The sequence below is a fragment of the Pteropus vampyrus genome, unplaced genomic scaffold (assembly GCF_000151845.1).
Source record: "Pteropus vampyrus isolate Shadow unplaced genomic scaffold, Pvam_2.0 Scaffold357, whole genome shotgun sequence".
Lineage (NCBI taxonomy): Eukaryota > Metazoa > Chordata > Mammalia > Chiroptera > Pteropodidae > Pteropus > Pteropus vampyrus.
The window spans coordinates 1,390,849-1,408,749 of NW_011889138.1; the positions used below are offsets into that span (position 1 = coordinate 1,390,849).

The 17,901-nt window shown below is 47.8% G+C and overlaps 1 protein-coding gene, 1 long non-coding RNA gene and 1 pseudogene across 2 annotated transcripts; 2 read left to right on the top strand and 1 right to left on the bottom strand.

Annotated features, from left to right (window-relative positions):
- The first annotated feature begins 56 nt into the window (after window positions 1-56).
- On the top strand, window positions 57-2,312 carry LOC111731243. The gene is made up of 2 exons (XR_002777023.1): window positions 57-363; window positions 856-2,312. It is a non-coding gene; the product is annotated as an uncharacterized LOC111731243 (long non-coding RNA).
- A 5,925-nt stretch (window positions 2,313-8,237) lies between these two features.
- On the bottom strand, window positions 8,238-8,356 carry LOC111731251 (annotated as a pseudogene).
- Window positions 8,357-11,052: 2,696 nt separating this feature from the next.
- Window positions 11,053-17,877, top strand: TMEM150B (transmembrane protein 150B). Its single transcript, XM_011379277.2, has 7 exons — window positions 11,053-12,291; window positions 12,954-13,035; window positions 13,207-13,266; window positions 13,352-13,419; window positions 13,631-13,758; window positions 14,908-15,091; window positions 17,499-17,877. The coding sequence occupies exons 2-7, from the start codon at window positions 12,968-12,970 to the stop codon at window positions 17,702-17,704; spliced, it is 714 nt and encodes a 237-aa protein (XP_011377579.1). The 5' UTR covers window positions 11,053-12,291; window positions 12,954-12,967; the 3' UTR covers window positions 17,705-17,877.
- The last annotated feature ends 24 nt before the right edge of the window (window positions 17,878-17,901 follow it).

Below are 17,901 nucleotides of genomic sequence, written 5' to 3' on the forward strand. Positions count from 1 at the left end.
CCCTGCCCACGACCCGAAGTCGGCGCCCTCATTGGCCAAAAGCGCGGTACCTTGGGTTCGGGTCGGGTTATTCCGGTCCAAGTGGAAAGAGGGCGGGCTCTGCCGGCTCCAGAACCTATGTGTGTTTGGCTGGACTTGGAGTAGCTCATCTTTCCATTGGCGAAGGTCTCCGCCTGTCACCACGGAGTCGCGACCTCCGTATTCCTTTTCTCCAGTGAAACCTTCAGTAGCCCGAGGGCGAAAGCGGGAGTGGGCGGGAGGGGTAGGTGCGCACGCACCTCCTCGCACCACCCCCCCCGAACTCCCGCCATGGGAGGCCTGCGGTTGCCTAGGCGACAAAACTTTTTTGACAACCTTGCCCAGGTACAAAGGGCTCTCACTCGCCCTCTTGGGTCACCTTCTCTCTCCCAAAGACCCCATTTAATTTTGGGAGGACTCAATTTGTGGGTGAACAGATCGAAAAGAGAAGTAAGGGCCTTGGAGAAAGCCCTGACTCATGGGACCCTCCATGAGGCACCCCCTCCCCAGTAGGCATCACCCCTCCCTCCAATCCTAGAAACAAACATAATTAGCAATTCGTCATATTATGCCCAGAATAATAAACTCCGCACTTGGTGCAGGCAGTCTTTGTTTGACTGCTATTTATCTTGCCCGGAGTAGGTGGTGTCTCTGTGACATCCCTCTGTGAGGGCTGGGGAAGGAGGTGACTCTGGGCCTCTCTGGGCCTCAGGCTTGCATCTGTAAAACAAGGACCACACTGCTCCTGCTCTGAGGGGTCCTCTTTAACACTCTCCCAGGTGTCCTCCATCCCCGCTTTCAGCCTCTTACCCTCTATTCATACTGTTTCTTCCCCAGATGGGACCGCCCCCCAGCTCTGAGACACTTTACCGCCACCCCCAGATAAGACGCCAGAGAAAGGGAGCCTGCAAGCAGAAAGGACGGTGCTTAGCTGTCTGGAAAAGTCCTATTGGCATGACTGAATCTTGAGATTACAACTTCCATTCATGGGTGTATATCCTAGAGAAGCTCTCACAAACGTGAACGAAAAGATAAGCACAAGAATGCTCGCGACAGCAGTGTCTGTAACGACGAAAAACTGGAACCGGGCTTAAACGTCCACCACATGAAGAATGGATCCATGGATTGTGGCATTCATAGGAGGGACAGGATGCTGCTATACAGCGGTGAAAGAGGCTGCACGAGCCACTCCATACAGCAAACTAGACAACTTACATCGTATGCTTCTAGTTGTAGAATGCAGCAAGTTTTAAAACATAGAAAACAAAGACTGTGTGGATACATGCAAATGTGCACAAATATGCAAGTGTGTGATAGGGGTCTGACAAGGGTGGGGGATACTAGTGGTGACCCCTCAGGGGTCGGGCAGAAGGCATGTGATCAGGAAAATGACATTGTTACTTGCCCTTTCTATTTTTTTAAGCTGGGAAAAAGAAACTTCACTATATTCACTATCTGTTCTTTTTCTACATGTCAGAAATGTTTCATCATACAGCTGAATGTTTGACCCACTAAAACTACTTCCAGGCTTTTATTCTAAAGAAATCACTGGAGAAGTGTTAAAATATTTATATATAAAGATGTGTGTCTTAGCATTGTTTAAAAAACAGAAAAATAGGAAAAGCCTGAATGCCAACAGTAATAATTGCTTGGATCAATTACAGCATATCCACCATGTGCAATCACAATAACTAACAGATACCGAGCTCTTCGCACACGCCTGTCACTTTGCAAACAGCCCTGCGAGGGAGGGGCTGTTACCCCCTTTTTACACAGGAGCAAAGAGAGGCTGACAGATAGAATGTGATTGGCCATCAGACTCACAACCTCTGGGCGACATCATCCATACAGGCTCCAGCTGGTTCTCAAGCTTCAAAGGCACCTCAGAGGAGTAAAGTGCTGATACATGCCACAACACGGGTGAGCCTAGAAGAGTTCACATTAAGTAAAAGGAGCCAAAAGTCACATACGAAATGATTCCATTTCTAAAAAATATCCAGAATAGGCAAATCCATAGAGACAGCAGATTTGTGATTGCCAGGGGCTGGGGGGGAGGCGAGAATGGGGAATGATGGATAATGGGTACAGGGTTTCCCTTCCGAATGAAGTTCTGGAGCTAGAGAGTGCATGTATACTTTAAAATGGTTAAAATGGTAAATGTAACATTACCACCAAAGAGAGAGAGAGAAATTGAAGAAACACCTTGGGAATGTATTGAAAATATAGATTCCAAGACTCAGCACTCAGAGAGCATGGTCAGAGATTTAATAATAAATCATTTCAGGATGATGCTACCTCAAGTGTGTCTGTGGACCGGCAGCATCTAGCAGGTCACATAGGTACTGGGTAGGAATGCAGAATCTCGGGCCACAGCCCAGACGTAAATCAGAATCACCCAGTCCGGTAACTGGAATGCCCTGGAATGTTTGAGAAGGATGCCTTAGCAGACGCCTTTGCAGGAGGCTTCCTCAGACCACACACACATTCACAAGCTGCAGGGACACTGTAGGCCCAGTAACTCTCAAGGTGGTGCGTGGCTTACTATTGAGAAGAAAAGCTTGTTATAAAACAGTAAATTCAGGATGGTCATATTTTGAGAGGAAAGGGATATCTATATATATATAAATTAAATGATGGGGGGGAAGATATCGAGAAAAGGGAATCTTTGAGCACTGTTGGTGGGAATGTAAATTGGTGTGGCCACTGTGGAAAACAGTATGCAGTGTCTTCAAAAAATTAAAACTAGAACAACCATATGATCCAGCAATCCCACTTCAGATATATATACTCAAAGGAAATGAACTCACTATCACAAAGAGATATCTGCACTCCCATATTGCAGCATTATTCACAGTAGCTAAAACATGGGAACAACCTAAGTATCCCTCAGTGGATGACTAGATGAAGGAGATGTGATGCAGATATACAGTGGAATATTATTCAGCTACGAGGAGGGGGGACATACTGCCATTTGCAACAACGTGGAGGAACCTGGAGGACATCATGCTAAGTGAGATAAGTCAGACTGAGAAAGACCAATACTGTATGATACCACTCATGTGTGGAATCTAAAAAATACTTTGAAATTGTAGAAACAAGGAGTGGAATGGTGGTGACCAGGGGCTGGGAATGGGGGACATGGGAGATGCTGGTCACAGGGCACAAACTTCCAGCCACAAGATGAATAAGTTCTGGGGGTATAATGTGCAGCACAGTGACATATTATTAGTTAATAATAATATGTATTTGAAATTTACTAAGAGAGTAGATCTCCAGGGTTCTCACCACACGCACAAAAAGGATAATTGTGTGAGGTGATGGATGTGTTAATTAACTGGATTGTGGTGATCATTTCACAGTGTATACATATATCAAAACACCACATTGTACAATATATACAATTTTTGCATGTCAATCATACCTCAAAAAAACTGGAAAAAAATCCAGCTTTGGGGGGAGTTGTCTCTCTGTTTTCATGTATTACTTGTGTAATAACCAAGTATATACAATAATTGAATAAAACATATAATCTATATTAATTGATATACGTACACCTACATGTATATATGCATATGCATACATACACATGTCTATCTGTCTGTCCATCCATCTGTCCATTCATCTATCTATCTGTCATCATCATCATGATACTCAAAATGCTGCATTGTATTTACACTTTAGTAGCCAGCCTCCAAGATGATGCCCAGCCACCACCTCCTGTCCTGGGATTCATACCCTCCTGTAGCTTCTTCCACTCTGAATGGGGCTGAGCTGTGCAACCAAAAAGATATTGCAAAAACGAGGGTGTGTCCAAGGCTGGTTCATCAAAGACACTGTGGCATCTGCCTTGCTCTCTCTGGGATCACTCCTCTGAGGGAACTGAGAGCTGCAATGAGAAGCCATTGAAGCCACCCCAAGGAGTAGTCCATGAGTCAAGGAACTGAGGCCCCTGTGCTAACAGCTAGAGAGGACCTGAAATTTCCTGCTAACAGTTTGACAGTCATATGAGTGAGCCAACCAACCTGGACACAATCCTCCTGTCTCTGCCAAGCCTTTGGAAGACTATGCCCCAATTGGTTACCCCAAGCCAGAACCACCCAGTTTCAGCCACTTCCAAATTTCTGACCCAAAAGCCCCAAGTGAGACATATATATTTATTGTTGTTTTAGGCTGCTAGAGTTAATCAAAAGTAGATTAAAATCTGATGTCCTTACAGCGGGCCCACTATTATTTCTCTGATCTTATCATTAACTACTCTCCTCTGATACAGTCCCACAGGCCTCCTTGCTGGAAGTCAAACTTTCCTCATCTCAAGGTCTTTTCCTGTTGTTATTTCTGCTGGGAAAGCCCCACCCACAGATCTCTGCAGGGCTCATCTTGTCACCAGCTTCAGTTCTCTGCTGGAATGTCACCTCCTTGGGGAAGACCTTCCCTGATAGCCCTGGGCAGGAGGAGAGCTCAACTGCCCCAGCCATCCCCCTACTCTGCTATTGTGTGGCGGCCCCAGGACTGGCTACATAATAATTTGTGGGTCCCAGAACAAAATGGAAATTCAAAGCCCCTTGGTCAAAAATTATTAAGAATTTCAAGATGGTGACAGCAGAGCATTAAACAAGTATGGGGCCCTTGTCGACTGCACAGGTCACATGCCTACAAGGCAGGCATCACACAGTATGTATCCCAGCCCGATGTCATATACCTCTTGGTTTATTTGTTCACTGTCCTCCCTAGCTAGACCATGCACTCTGGTAGGGCAGGGACCTTTGTTTTGTTCACAGCTGAGTCTCCAATATCAAGGGCAGTGCCTGGCACATCCTTGGAATTTGATAAAGATTTGCTGAATGATTGAATGAATAACAACAACTAAAGAAGTCTGATCCTGGAGCCTTGGGGGCCTAGGCAAAAAAGGTGAAGGGTTAAGAAGTACAAATTGCTAGTTATGAAAACAGTGACAGGGATGTGAAATACAGCACAGGGAATAGAGTCAATAATATTGTAATAACTATGTATGGTGCCAGGTGGGGACTAGACTTATCAAGGGGATCACTTCGTAAATTATATGTGCTGTACAACTGAAACTAACATAATATTATATGTCAACTGGAATTGGAAAAAAAAAGTTGCATACTAAAGAATGGGGAAAATTTTTGCAAAGCATATATCTGATATTTATCAAAGGACTGGTAATCCAAAAATATAAACAATACTTATATCTTAGTAACAAAAAGACAAACAACCCAATCAAAACATGGCCATTGGATCAGCATAGACATTTCTCCAAAGGAGATATATAAATAGCCAACAAGCACATGAAAAGATGCTCAATATCATCAGTCATTAAGGAAATGAAAATCGAAACCACAATGAGATATTGCTTCACACCGACTAAGATAGCTATAATCAAAAAGACATAATATCCAAGCCCTGTTGAGGATGTTGAGACATTGAATGTTCCTGAACTGCTGGTGGGATGTAAATCGGGGCAGGCACTGTGGAAAACAATCTGGCAGTCCCTGAAAACATTTCAATATGACCCAGCAATTCCCTTCCCAAGAGAAATGAAAACACATGTCCACACAAAATCTTGTACATGAGTGTTCATTGCAGCATTGTTTACAAGAGCCCAAAGGTCAGATTAACCCAAATATCCATCAACTTAACAGTGAATAAGCAAAATGTGGAAAGGAAATTCTAACACAGACTACAATATAGATGGACCTTGAAGACATTATGCTCAGTGAAATAATCCAGACTCAAAAAGACAAATACTATATGATTCCACATGTATGAGGTACCTAGAATAGTCAAATGCATAGAGAAACAAAGTAGAATGGTGGTTGCCAGGGGCTGAGAGGAAGGGGGAATGGGGAGTTATTATTTAACAGGCACATAGTTTCTGTTTAGGAAGATGAAAAAGTTCTGGAGGCGTATGGTGGTGATGGTTACACAATAATGTGAATGTGCTTAATGTCACTGCATTCTACACTTAAAAATGGTTAAAGGGGCAAAATTTATGTTATATGTATTTTACCACAATAAAAATTTGAGAAAAAAATTCATATTTAATGGTGAAAAATTGAAAGCTTTTCCTTTGAAACCTTGAACAAGACAGGGATGCCCCCTTACCACTGCTTTCAGCGCCATACTGAAGACATAGCCACTGCAGTAAGGCAAGAAAAATAAATGCAAGGCATAAAAAATTTAAAAGAAACAAAACCATCATGAGTCATAGATATGATTATGTATCTAGAAAATCCCAAAGAAGCTCCCGATAAAATATCAGAATTGATAGAATTCAGCAAAATTGCTGGATACAAAAATCAATATATGAATGTCAATTGTATTTCTTTTTATCTCTGTGTTAGGCATGTTTGCAAATTCTCTAGGAAGATGTATAGGACTCAGCACAGACTTGTATTCATGGCTAAGATTTACTGCAGTGCTGTAGGATCATAAGGCAGAGACCGAAGGAATCTATGTGCAGGTTTCCTTGTGCTTTCTCTCTCCCATGAGGGTCACACAGAACTCACTCTTTCCCTAGAGACAAAAATGCAGCGACATGTGTGTATGGTTTCTGCCCAAGTGAGACTCAGAGCCCTAAGTTTTTACTGGCAACTTATCACATAGGTCATGCTCTGCCTAGCACGTACCAAAATTCTAGACTGCAGGAAGAAAGGCAGGAATTCAGCATAAATCACATAGTTTGCACAAACAATCCAGGCACAGTGAGCTACTTGGAACGTTTGACAACCAAATCCCCAGACATCAACCAAAGTTCAATCTTGTATGTAGGATAGCAGACTCAGGTCGATTACATGAACACTTTCTGTACAACCATCAACAAAATTCTAAAACAAAAATATGAACAAATATGGATTACAATAACATTTATAAATATTCAGCACCAAGGAATAAATCTATCAAAATATGGGCAAGAGCTCTTCAAGAAAAACCTGTAAAATCTTGAGAGATCTTAACGCAGACCTTAAAAAAATAAATATATATATATTCATATATATATGTATATATACCATGTTCATGGATAGGGAGTGAGAAGGGTGGTGGTGGGATGGAAGATTTAAGGAGAATGAAAATGTTTGGGCCATTCTCTTCCCATCTTCCTTTCCTTCCCCAATGTGGAGGTGGTGGAGGGGAACACAGAGATGGTGGGTAGCAGAGAGAGCCAGCTCAATATATTTATTTATTTGGTCAATGTAACTGATCTCAACCATGCCAGCCGTAGTAACTGTCTCCTTACAGGTTTGCTTGCTCGAGATCGAAACCTCTTGAGGGCTCAATTGTGCATTTTTAGCTCCCAGAATTTGTATGGATGGAGACACACACACACACACACCCCTCTGTGTGTGTGTGTGTGTGTGTACAGTTGGGTGACATGGTAGACAGAACAAAATAACCCTCAAAGAGATGCTTTACAACCCCTGGACACATGACTATGACTTTATGTGGCAAAGTTGTGATTAAGGTAAGGACTTGGTAGGGGGACTTATCCTAGATTACCCCAGTGAGTCCTAAGTGGCATCACCTGTACCTTAGCAGAGAGAGGTAGAAGGCAACTGGACACTGGACACATAGGAGAATGAGGACAGACTGGAGTGATGTGGCCACAAGCCAAGAAATGCTGGCAGCCAACAGAAGCTGGAAGAGGCAGCAGGGACCTTCTCTTAGAGCCACCAGAGGGAGCAGGGCCCTGCCGCCATCTTGGTTTCAGCACAGCACAACCGATGTTGAAATATGGGTTGCCAGAACTGTAAGGGAACAAATTTCCATTGTTTTTCAGTCACAAGGTTTGCGGGAATTTGTCATAGCAGCTATAAGAAGCTAACACAGGTGGTCAATTATGTGGATTGGATCAATGGGGAAATGGAAGGTTGAACTGACAGACAAATAGATTGTAGGGTAAATGGGAAGAGGGAACTGATAGAATGGATTACACAATGAAGGAACATGGGTGGATGAGTGGATAGCTGAAAGGATGGCTAGAGCTTTGGAGAGCTAGAAGATCTGAACAAGTGATGGTTGGGTAGATAGGCAGATGGGTGAATGGGTAGATGGAAACTAGTCAGATGAATGCATCAGAGCGAGAACATATGCACAGATGAATGGATGGGTAGATGGGAGGTTGGGCAGGTGGATATATGGATGGCTATTTGAGGAGGAAGCATGGCACATTGGAAAGAACCAATGTTTTTTTTTTTTGACGGCTACAGCACTTGGTCTTCCTAGGTGGTCTCCCATCCAAGTACTAAACAGGCCTGATCCTGCTTAGCTTCCGAGATCAGACGAGATCAGGCATGTTCAAGGTGGCATGGCTGCAGTCAGAAAGAACCAAATTTTATAATCAGACAGACCTCAGCTTCTCCACTAAGTAACTGAGCCACACTGGCCAAGTATGGTTGCCCTGGGGCTATTTCTTTCAAGAAAGAACATCGATTAGGAAGACTGCGTTTGACCCACAGCCTTCTGCAACTATTTTTTTTTTTTTTTTTTGGATGGTCGTTTCCCACAGCCCCCAAACAATGACTAAGCATGGTGGTGGTGGTGTGGTTATGGCCTGGCCATTTCCACCCAATGTGAGACTCTTCTAAGGGTGATCATTTAAAAAATAATAATTGAGGTCAATTCACATAACACATACCATTTCAATCATTTGAAGGTGTATAATTTAGTAGCCTGTAGTACAGTCATACTGTTGTGCAACCATCATCGCTATCTAGTTCTAAAACATTTTCATCTCCCCAAAAGGAAGTGATTAAGCAATCACACCCCACCTCCCCCATCCCCTGGCAAACCACCAACCTACTTTCTGTTTCTGTGGATTTGCCAATATGGGAAACCTTTGCGCTTCATCTGCTTGTAGGGCTGGATGGGCTTTCTCAGTGCTGAGCCACAGTTTGAAGCTCTCTGTTGACCCATGCCTTCCTCCTCCATCTCCTGTCAGTTCCAGCCTGAAGGCTTTCACTGTCCACCCCTGTTCCCTCTTCCCTTTATCGTTCACTGGCATCACTCCCCCAAGATTCCTTGCATTTCTGACGCCATGACAGTACTTGCTTCCTGGAGGACCTAATGACACATCAAGATCGTGAGGCACAGGTATGTACTCTACAAAGCAGCGTGACCTCTAGGCCGGCAGGTGGCTCTTTAGAAATACTCTGCGTCACCTGGAGGAGTCCACGATGCCAATACCAAGCTTTACATGGCATTTCCTATGGTTCAGGCACTGTTCTAAGTCGTCATATGAACTCACTCTCAAACTCTGGCACCATTATGATCCTTGTTTTTACAGATGAGAAAACCAAGCTCCCTGGATGCCTACACCCCCTGCCTGGGCAGATTCCTCACTCCAAGGCAAAAAAACGGTCCCCACCCCCAACTGGAAGCGGTTTCCTAAACATGAAATTGCAACATCATCTCACACAGATGGAGACCACAAGCCTCTTCCCCTTGGCTGAGCCAGGCCAGTGGCCCCAGTTTCTGGAAGGATCCAGAAAATCCATGCCCTCAGCCTACAAGTGGATAGTGGGTGGAGCCTAATTCTCAAACTGAAAGTAGGGCATCAGTCTTGAGCCTCTCAGGAGGGGACAAGAAGGAAAAGCATTTGTGGCTGGAGGGGTGGGGTGAGGGTGAAAGGCGTGGGAGGGTAGAATAGTCGAGGGGAGAGGGATGAGAACTTACTAGAGCCTCACTCTATCAGGGCACTTCTTGTCTGCTTGTTCCCTGTTTTGTCTCCAGGATCTAGAACAATGTTGGCACGCAGTGGGTCCTTGGTCAATATTTTCTAAATGGAACACACATACACACGTAGCCCAAGAGCTCTAATCTCCCTCCTGTCACCAGCAGCTAACATACACCACCTAGAGAGAGACAGTCTCCTCTATTGAGCACTGACCATGTGCCAGGAATGCAACCAAGGTGGATGGTGATTGTTTTTTTTTTTTTTTCCCACTTGATTCTTTCCACAAACCCCCACGTAAAGGGATTGACTCATAAGTTCCATACCATGGCCTTCTGTGGTAGTTACTCTTCTCATCCTCATTTCACAGATGAGGAAACTGAGGTGCAGACAGATGAAGCTATTTGCCCCAGGTCACACAGCCAGCAAGAGGCAGAGGTGGACACACAAATTCATCAGCCTGTCCCCACAGTGACACTATGCACTGTTATCTACAGACTGAAGAAACCGATGCCCCCTACCCAAGGGGACTGTAGAGGCAGAATACTGGACCCCTGACGATGTCCACGTCCTAATATCCGGGACTGGTGATGATGGCACCTCACATGGCAAAAGAGACTTTCCAGATGTGATTAAATTAAGGATCTTTAGATGGGGAGGGCAATCTGGGTGAGGTTTAATGTCATTATAGGGTCTTTATGAGTGAAAGAAGGGGTCATCATCAGAGACAGAGGAGGGGGCGTGATGACAGAAGCAGACCTTGGAGTGAGGCACTCTGCACACGGAGGAAGGGGCCACACACCAAGGGACACAGGCGTTTCTGGAAGCTGGAAAAGGTGAGGGACAGATTCTCCCCTGGAGCCTCCAGAAGGAACCAGCCCCAGCGACATCTTCATTTCAGTCCCTAAGACCCATTTGGGACTCCAACTTCCAGAACTGTGAGATACTAAATGTGTGGTCTTAAGCCACTAAATTTGTGGTCTTTTGTTATAGCAGCCATAGGAAACTCATACAGGCACCTAGCTCTTGAGTGGCAGAGATGGGGTTCGAACTCAAGTCTCACTGAATTGAAAACGCCAAGCCTTCCGGGCTACCTCTTGCATGTATGAAGTTTGGAACTATTTCCAGGTGCTTTTTAGTCAAGAAACTAGGACTTTTACTTCTATAAGGATTAAGGAATCTAGTTCATAAAGATGCCGATGACACTTCAGGGCTGTCATGAGAATCAGTGAGTTAGCTCATGTGGAATACGTAGCACAGTGCCTGGCACTGCAGACGTCTTGGAGGTTATTGTCACTATGTCTCTTTCCTGTCTACATACCATTGGTGTCAGCTCCTGTCTGTCTTCTCTGCTCAAGAACCTTCCATGGCTCCCCAGTACCCTCAGGAGAACATCCAAACCCTTTGTGGCAATCGAGAGCTTTGAGTCCTGGCTCATTTCTCCTAGAGGGGCTATGCTTTGTAACCCACCAGACAAAGGCATTAGATCCTGACGAGCCAGATTTCAGGGACCATCAGGACTTCACTGAGAAAGCCTTCCTGCAGCTTGCAAATTCACACCCATTTTCCTTTCCTGATCATCCCCCACAACCACACACATGCTGGCTACCATTGCTAGTCAGCCACTTCCTCTTCTGGGGGTCACCATGCCCACTGCTGCATTCGTTATAACACTTGTATTCTAGTTTTCAGATATATGTGTGCTCTCCAGCCTGAAAACCCATTGAGGACAGGGACGACATCGCATTCTTGATTGATTGCTGGGCCTCAGACACTTGAGTGCCAAAAGGAGTGTGGCCCACGGAATATGATTCACCCACAAAAACAGATGGAGCCCCTATCCATGCTACCCCGTGAATGGAACTCAAAAACCTGATGCTCAGTGAGAGAAACTAGACACAAAAGGTCAGAGTGTGTGATTCAGTTTATATAAAATGTCTGGAATAGACAAATCCATAGTAACAGAAAGCAGATTGGTTGTGGCCCAGGACTGGGGGGTGGGGGAAGGAATGGGAAGGGTGCTTAATGGATATGAGGTTGCTTTCTGGGGTGATGAAATGTTTTGGAACTAGATAGAGGTGGCAGTTACACACATTGTAAGTGTGCTAAATGTCACTGAATTGTATATTTTAAAATGGTTAAATATACGTTTTGTGAGTTAACATCAATTAAAAAATAAGAGAGATACTGCAGGAGGAGGCTGGGGACCCGGACCTCCAGGTTTGAGGGAGAAGGCTGCGGGCCGGGAATCCTGAGTCCTGGGGAAGCAGGAGGAGGATGGGGCCCACACACCCAGATACCCTGAGGGGAAGCCATAAAGTGGAGGGCTACTGTGTAAAGAGGGCGGAAATGGTCCTGGCAGTGCAAGTCAAAGCTTTTGAGAGGAAGTGTCAGCACCAAGGTCTCCCTTTCACCCACACCCTGCCTGCTGGGGAACTCCAGCATGGTAGAGGAAGGGAGACGGGGAGGCAAGTTGCGGGGAGGAATCAGGGTCACGGGGGCCCCACACCCAGCAGGCTAAGGATAAAAGTGCACCCAGAAAGGATCTGGACCACAAGCCTGGATTCTGGGTGCTGAAGGAGGTAAGAACTAGAGGTTGGACCCCAGGGGCTCAAAAGCAATACAAGTGTTTTAGAAGGGCCTGGGGGCCTGACTGGGTCTCACAGGGAGAAAGGGCGGGGAGAGCCCGAGGCTCTGATTTCTGTGTCCTAGGGAGGATAAGCTAGGAGTTGGCCCATTGAACCTACAAAGCAGGTGGAAGGAAGGGGTGGGGCACCAGAAGTGGCAGTTTGGGGGTGAGGTCCCTAGAAAGCAGTGGGTCAGACTCCTGGCCCGACACTGAGCTGCAAGTGTTCCGGTGTGGACTTTGGCTCCGCGGAGCTGATGTTGGCCCAGCCCCACCCCACATCACAGCCCTTCTTCCCTGCACCTCTCATGTAGCCCCAGTCCTGAGATTGAGAGGGCTGGAGAGAAGGACAGGTGAGCATCCCCAGGGAGCCCAGAGGCTAGTAGTGTAGGGGAGGGATGGGGTGCGGGGATGGCAGCTGGAGAAAGTTCAAGATCAGGCTTGGCTTGAAGGTCAGTTGAAAAATAGGGAAAGTGCCCCAGGCTGACAACACCGGGACCCTTAGGGCTGGTTCCTCAACTCATACAGAGAGGGGAGGAGGGGAATTGGGGGGGAGAGAATGAGACTAGGGGGACAGAGACACATACAGATATTGGTGGCCCCACCCTTTCCTTGCAGAGCCCAAGCCCGGCATGTGGGGCTACCTGTCCCTGTTGCCTGTTTTCCTGGCCTTCTGGGCTGTCGCTAGCATCTGGACTGTGTGAGTGTTAGAAGAAAGAAATGCCTGGGTCTGAGGGAGGAGTCTGGGGGCCTGGACTCCTGGGTCTGAGGGAAGAGGTGGAGGGGCCTGGAGGGAGCTAGCAGTCCCCATTTCTGTGGGTTAAGTTGTCACTGAAAGCGGCTGCTCATTTGACGACTTCCCCTCCTTCAGTTTTGCCATTGCAGTGGCCAACAGGGCTGTGAACCTCACCGAGGGCATCCCCTATATCAGGTAGTTATGGCGCTTGGGGGGTCCAGAGGGAGGAAAGGGGGTCCTGGCTGTGAGGAGCCACAGGACAACCCTTCATCTTCCCCAGTCTCTGTGGATCGTACCCTCCTCAGAGCTGCATCTTCAGCCAGTTGCTCAACATGGGAGCTGCTATGGGTAACTACACCAACGCGTCTCCTTCAGTGCTGGCCCCCAGCTAAGGGGACCGCAGGCCCCAGCCCCTCTACCCTCAGACCAGGAGTCTAGGTCCCTCCTCTTCCCCTAAAACCAGGAGTTTGGCCCCTACCCCTGGACCCCAAGCCTCTTCCAGCCCATCGCCTCCCCATCCCGGGGCCTGGGTCTCTCGCCCACTTCCGTCTCCTCCCAGCCGCCTGGGTCTGCATTCTCCGTTACCACCAGCTCCGGGACTGGGGCGTCAGAAGGTGGCCTAACCAGCTGATCCTGTGGTCGGGGCTCCTCTGTGCCCTGGGAACCTCCGTGGTGGGCAACTTCCAGGTGAGACGTAGCAGCCTCGCGGAGCCTGCCCAGGGCCCTGGCCCGCCAGATCTGGACTACAATTCCCAGCATTCTCCAGGGCCGCCGGCTCTTGATTTTGGGGGCTGGACCACGCGTGGCCTCCTGGGACTTGTATTTCTCTGCGGTTCTCGGGCCGTGGCAGGTGGTGCCGAGTTTTTCTGCTCTTCAAATCGAGCGCCGCGTGGGAGGCTCTCTATAATGATTTAATTGCACCCTAAGAGGTTGAGGTGATTCCTTGCCACCGCCTCCCACAGTGAAGAAATGGCTGAGACTCACTCAATCTTAGCGTTTGCCACACTGGTTGAGTGTTTTTAGGTTTTACCTTCTGTACTATTTTACCCATCAGCACGAGAACTCCAGGTACGTCCTTCCTGGTCAAATCTCACCGATAACATTTTTTATCAGCTGGTCCGTGGTGGTCAGAAATGAACCCAGATTCATAGATTTTAGAACTCGTGTTCTCAGCCACGGAGCTCAGCAGATCTTTGTCGCATACATGAATGGAGAAATCTTACTGAGTTATTTTGTGTCATCATGCTCCTTTACTACGATGGCTCTGATTCCAAAGGCTGGCAAAACCACAGGGGTTCAGACTAGAGGTGAAGCAGCCTCCAGCTTGTTGATAAAAATCCCCCATCACCTTTGTGTAGGCATTCATTTGCTCATTCACTTATTCCTATGTTCCACAACCTATCTTTTTCTTCAGTTCTGACATCAGTCCCCTAAGGAGGCTTTTTAGACATTTTCCCCTAATCACCTCTTTTCCCCCATGAAATTTTTAATACTTAAAAACTTTAACGTAAAATATACCATAGATTGGGAAGTCAGAAACCATTGTGATACATAAGAAATTTTTGCCCTCCAAGAACCAGTTTTTACCTGCTTGGTGGCAATATCTGCTTTTCCCTACCCTGGTTGAGAATGAAAGATTTATTGCACTGATATTTAGGAGCATCTGCTATGTTCCAGGCAGTGTTTTGGGGACCGAGGCTAATCAATGAACCAATCACAGGGCATGGCAGTTGTCAGTCACATCTCGAGTTGGTCAGGGTCCCCTCCCCTCCTCATGGCCCTGGCCTCCCCACAGTTCTTCCCTCTTCCCCTCAACTCTACCCCTCCTCCTTCCAGCAAAAGAACCAGCGGGTCACACACCTGACCGGGGCCTTCTTCGCCTTTTTTGTGGGCCACCTCTACTTTTGGCTGCAGCTCCTTCTCTCCTGGAGGATGAAAGGCCTGCCCCAGCCCGGGCCTCCCTGGATCAGGCCACTCCGCCTGGTCCTCTGCAGCCTCTGCACCATCCTCATGGTGGCCAGTATCCTTCTGGGGGCCAGGGGCAGGGGTTGAGGTGGTTTTTCATTGGGGTAGTTCTGCTGTGCTAATGTAGTTGCCCCCCTCCTTTCTCGGCTCTGCTATGGCACAGTCGAGACTTCTGATCTGGGGTCACGCTGCCTGGGTTGTAAACCCACCATGTCCACATGCTAGCTGGCGGAAGGTCCGCTGCCTTCTTAACTTCTGCATAAAGTTTCCACGTCTATCAAATGTGGATGATAATAGGGCCATTCCGGGGTTGTAGTGAAGGTGATACAGGTGAGGTGCTTAGACTGGTGCCTGGCACACAGCGAGTGACCAATAAATATCGGGAGGATGATAAAACAATCGTTTTGGGTACCCGCAGTCCATTGGGGTATCTGCTGTGTGCCATGCATCATGCTGGCTAAGACTGGACACAGGTTCAGACAGGGGGAGTCACTTGGCCGAGACTTGCCATGAAGTTCAGCAGTGGACATAGTGGTGGGCTGCGGCCGCTCATGCCGGCTCTCAAGGGCAGGCTTTGTGTTTTTCTTCCCAACTCCATATTGGGTGACCTCCCGTTAGCAGCTTGAAACAGCCACGGTGGGAATATTTACACCACAGGAAGTGGCAAATACTACAAATTGGAGCTGGTTGTTAAATGTTTACCAGCACAACACTGAGTGGCACCTTGACTCTAACCCATTTCTGAGTCACCCCAGAACCCAGCTCAGCACACCTCTCTGGGCGAGTCAAATCACTCTCTGAGCCTCAGTTTCCATGTCTGCAAAATGGAGTTGCTTTTTATTATACTGATGGTTATCACTGCTAGGTAGAGTGCTCTGAGTGCTCTGAGAGAGTAAGGGCTGCAGACTCAGCTTTGGAGACCACCTGCTCCTGTGGGGAGGACGGAAGGGAGGCCAAGAGGACGCTGGCATTCCCAAGAGGCTGGAAGGAGCCCAGCCGAGGCCTGTGCTGGCCACATTTGGTAGACCTCGTTCACTTCCCAGAGTGGCAAACCGAACTGCATGAATGTGGCCAGAAGGGCTACGTCAGCTGTAAACCAGCACATCTTCACTGCTGGGTGCAGCTGCTGATCAGATCCAGCCCAGCCCCTTTCAAAGTCTCCACTGGGCTGATTATCAGTTTGGTTACAGGGTCCTTATTCTGTGGGGCTCAAATATCCCTTGGATGCAGGGAGAGGGGGGAGGGACCATAGAGATGGCCATTTGAGTGTAGTAGGCCTGGATGTCTGCAAAGATGGGTCTTAGACCTGGTAGATTCTAAACTTGTCCTGCAGAACCAGCTGCTTTGGGCCTGGCTTGGGAGGTTGGGGGACAGTGCAGGTGCATGCGTAAAGAGGGTGAAATGATGAGCTGGGGGAGGAGATAAGGCTGCAGGCAAGGCCAGAATACTTTTGGGTGCTCAGGTGAGAGGTTAGAGGCTCAGGCTCCTGCCTGGGGCAGTAGGGAGCCATGGAAAGCTTGTGAGCAAGCAAGGAACAAGGTCAGTCCTGAGAGCAAGCGGATTGTTTGGGTGCTCACACCTCTCGCTCAAAGATCCATGGAGCCAGGGATGGCGTCGGATTTATTGACAGCCTCAAAATCCTTAAATGAATGAAATAATATCTAGTATGGTCTAGGAGGAGGGAGTCAAAGCTAATTTGGCAGAGAGGAGGAGGAAGGGTGCTCAAGTGAGGGGGTCCCAAAAAACAAGAGGGGTCTCAGCTAAGCTGGAGCTTGGAGTATGTGTGCACCATGGTCATAAAAAGATTTTAAGGAGCTGGGACTGGGGAGCCAGAGAAGGGACAGGGCAGACTAGTAGAGAGATGCAAGGCCAGAGACAGTAAGGCAGATAGGATAAGTGTTGGGGTGACCAGCCGGACACTGGGCATGAGGAGGGAAGTGGTGAGGGTGATTTTGGGCACATGAGTGGATAGTGGGACTATTATGGAGGTGGGGGCACCTAGAAAGAGGAAGATATTTTGGGAGAAGATTCAATTATGTTTGGGAGTGAGCAGGAGGGACTTGTGGGCCTTGGGTGAACAGGCACCTTTAGGAAGCCTGGGTATTTGGAGGTAGAAGCAAGGTGTGTGGTTGTCTGGGGAGATGGCGGAACCTTCACAGGATCTGGAGAGGCTGATGGGAGGCTAAGAACCTTGTTCTCAGATATTGGGAATGAGATACGAACAGGAGGGATGTGTAGGGGAAACAATGTGGGAAACAGGCTGAGATGGAGACAGGGTTGGAGAGAGTGTCCTGGAGCTGCCAAGGAGGGTGGCCAGCCAGAGGGGTTATTTTAGCCAGGGCAGGGCGAGCATGTCACAGGATGGTACCAAGATAGACTTACCTGTCCACAGTTATAGGGCAACCCGGTTGGGCTCCCGGGTAGTTAGTTCTCTGGTGGTGTGCCCTTGACCTGGTGTAAAGTGGTTGTCCTCTACACCTGGCCGCTGCGCTCCGCCTCTGCTGCCTGCGAGTGGGCTGTTGCCATGCTGCTCTTCACACTCTTTGGCCTCTTGGCTGTCGACTTCTCCAGCCTGAACAGCTGCACTTTGTGTCTCCAGCCAGGCCCAGCCTCAACCTTCAGCCCACCGCCAGCCTCCCCGATCTCTTTGCAGGCCCAGGCGCTCTGACCCAGGCCTTGTCCTCACTGGCACAGGAAAAAGAGGCCAATGCCCGGACCCTACCACGCTCCCAGATGAACTGCTAGGGACGAACTGTCAGAGGTTAAGTTTCGACAGTATGCCATCTATGTTCCATCTGACACCTAGTAGGTACACGTGTGGCAGAGCTGTAAACGACTGGTCAGCTGGCATCTTTGCATACCCTT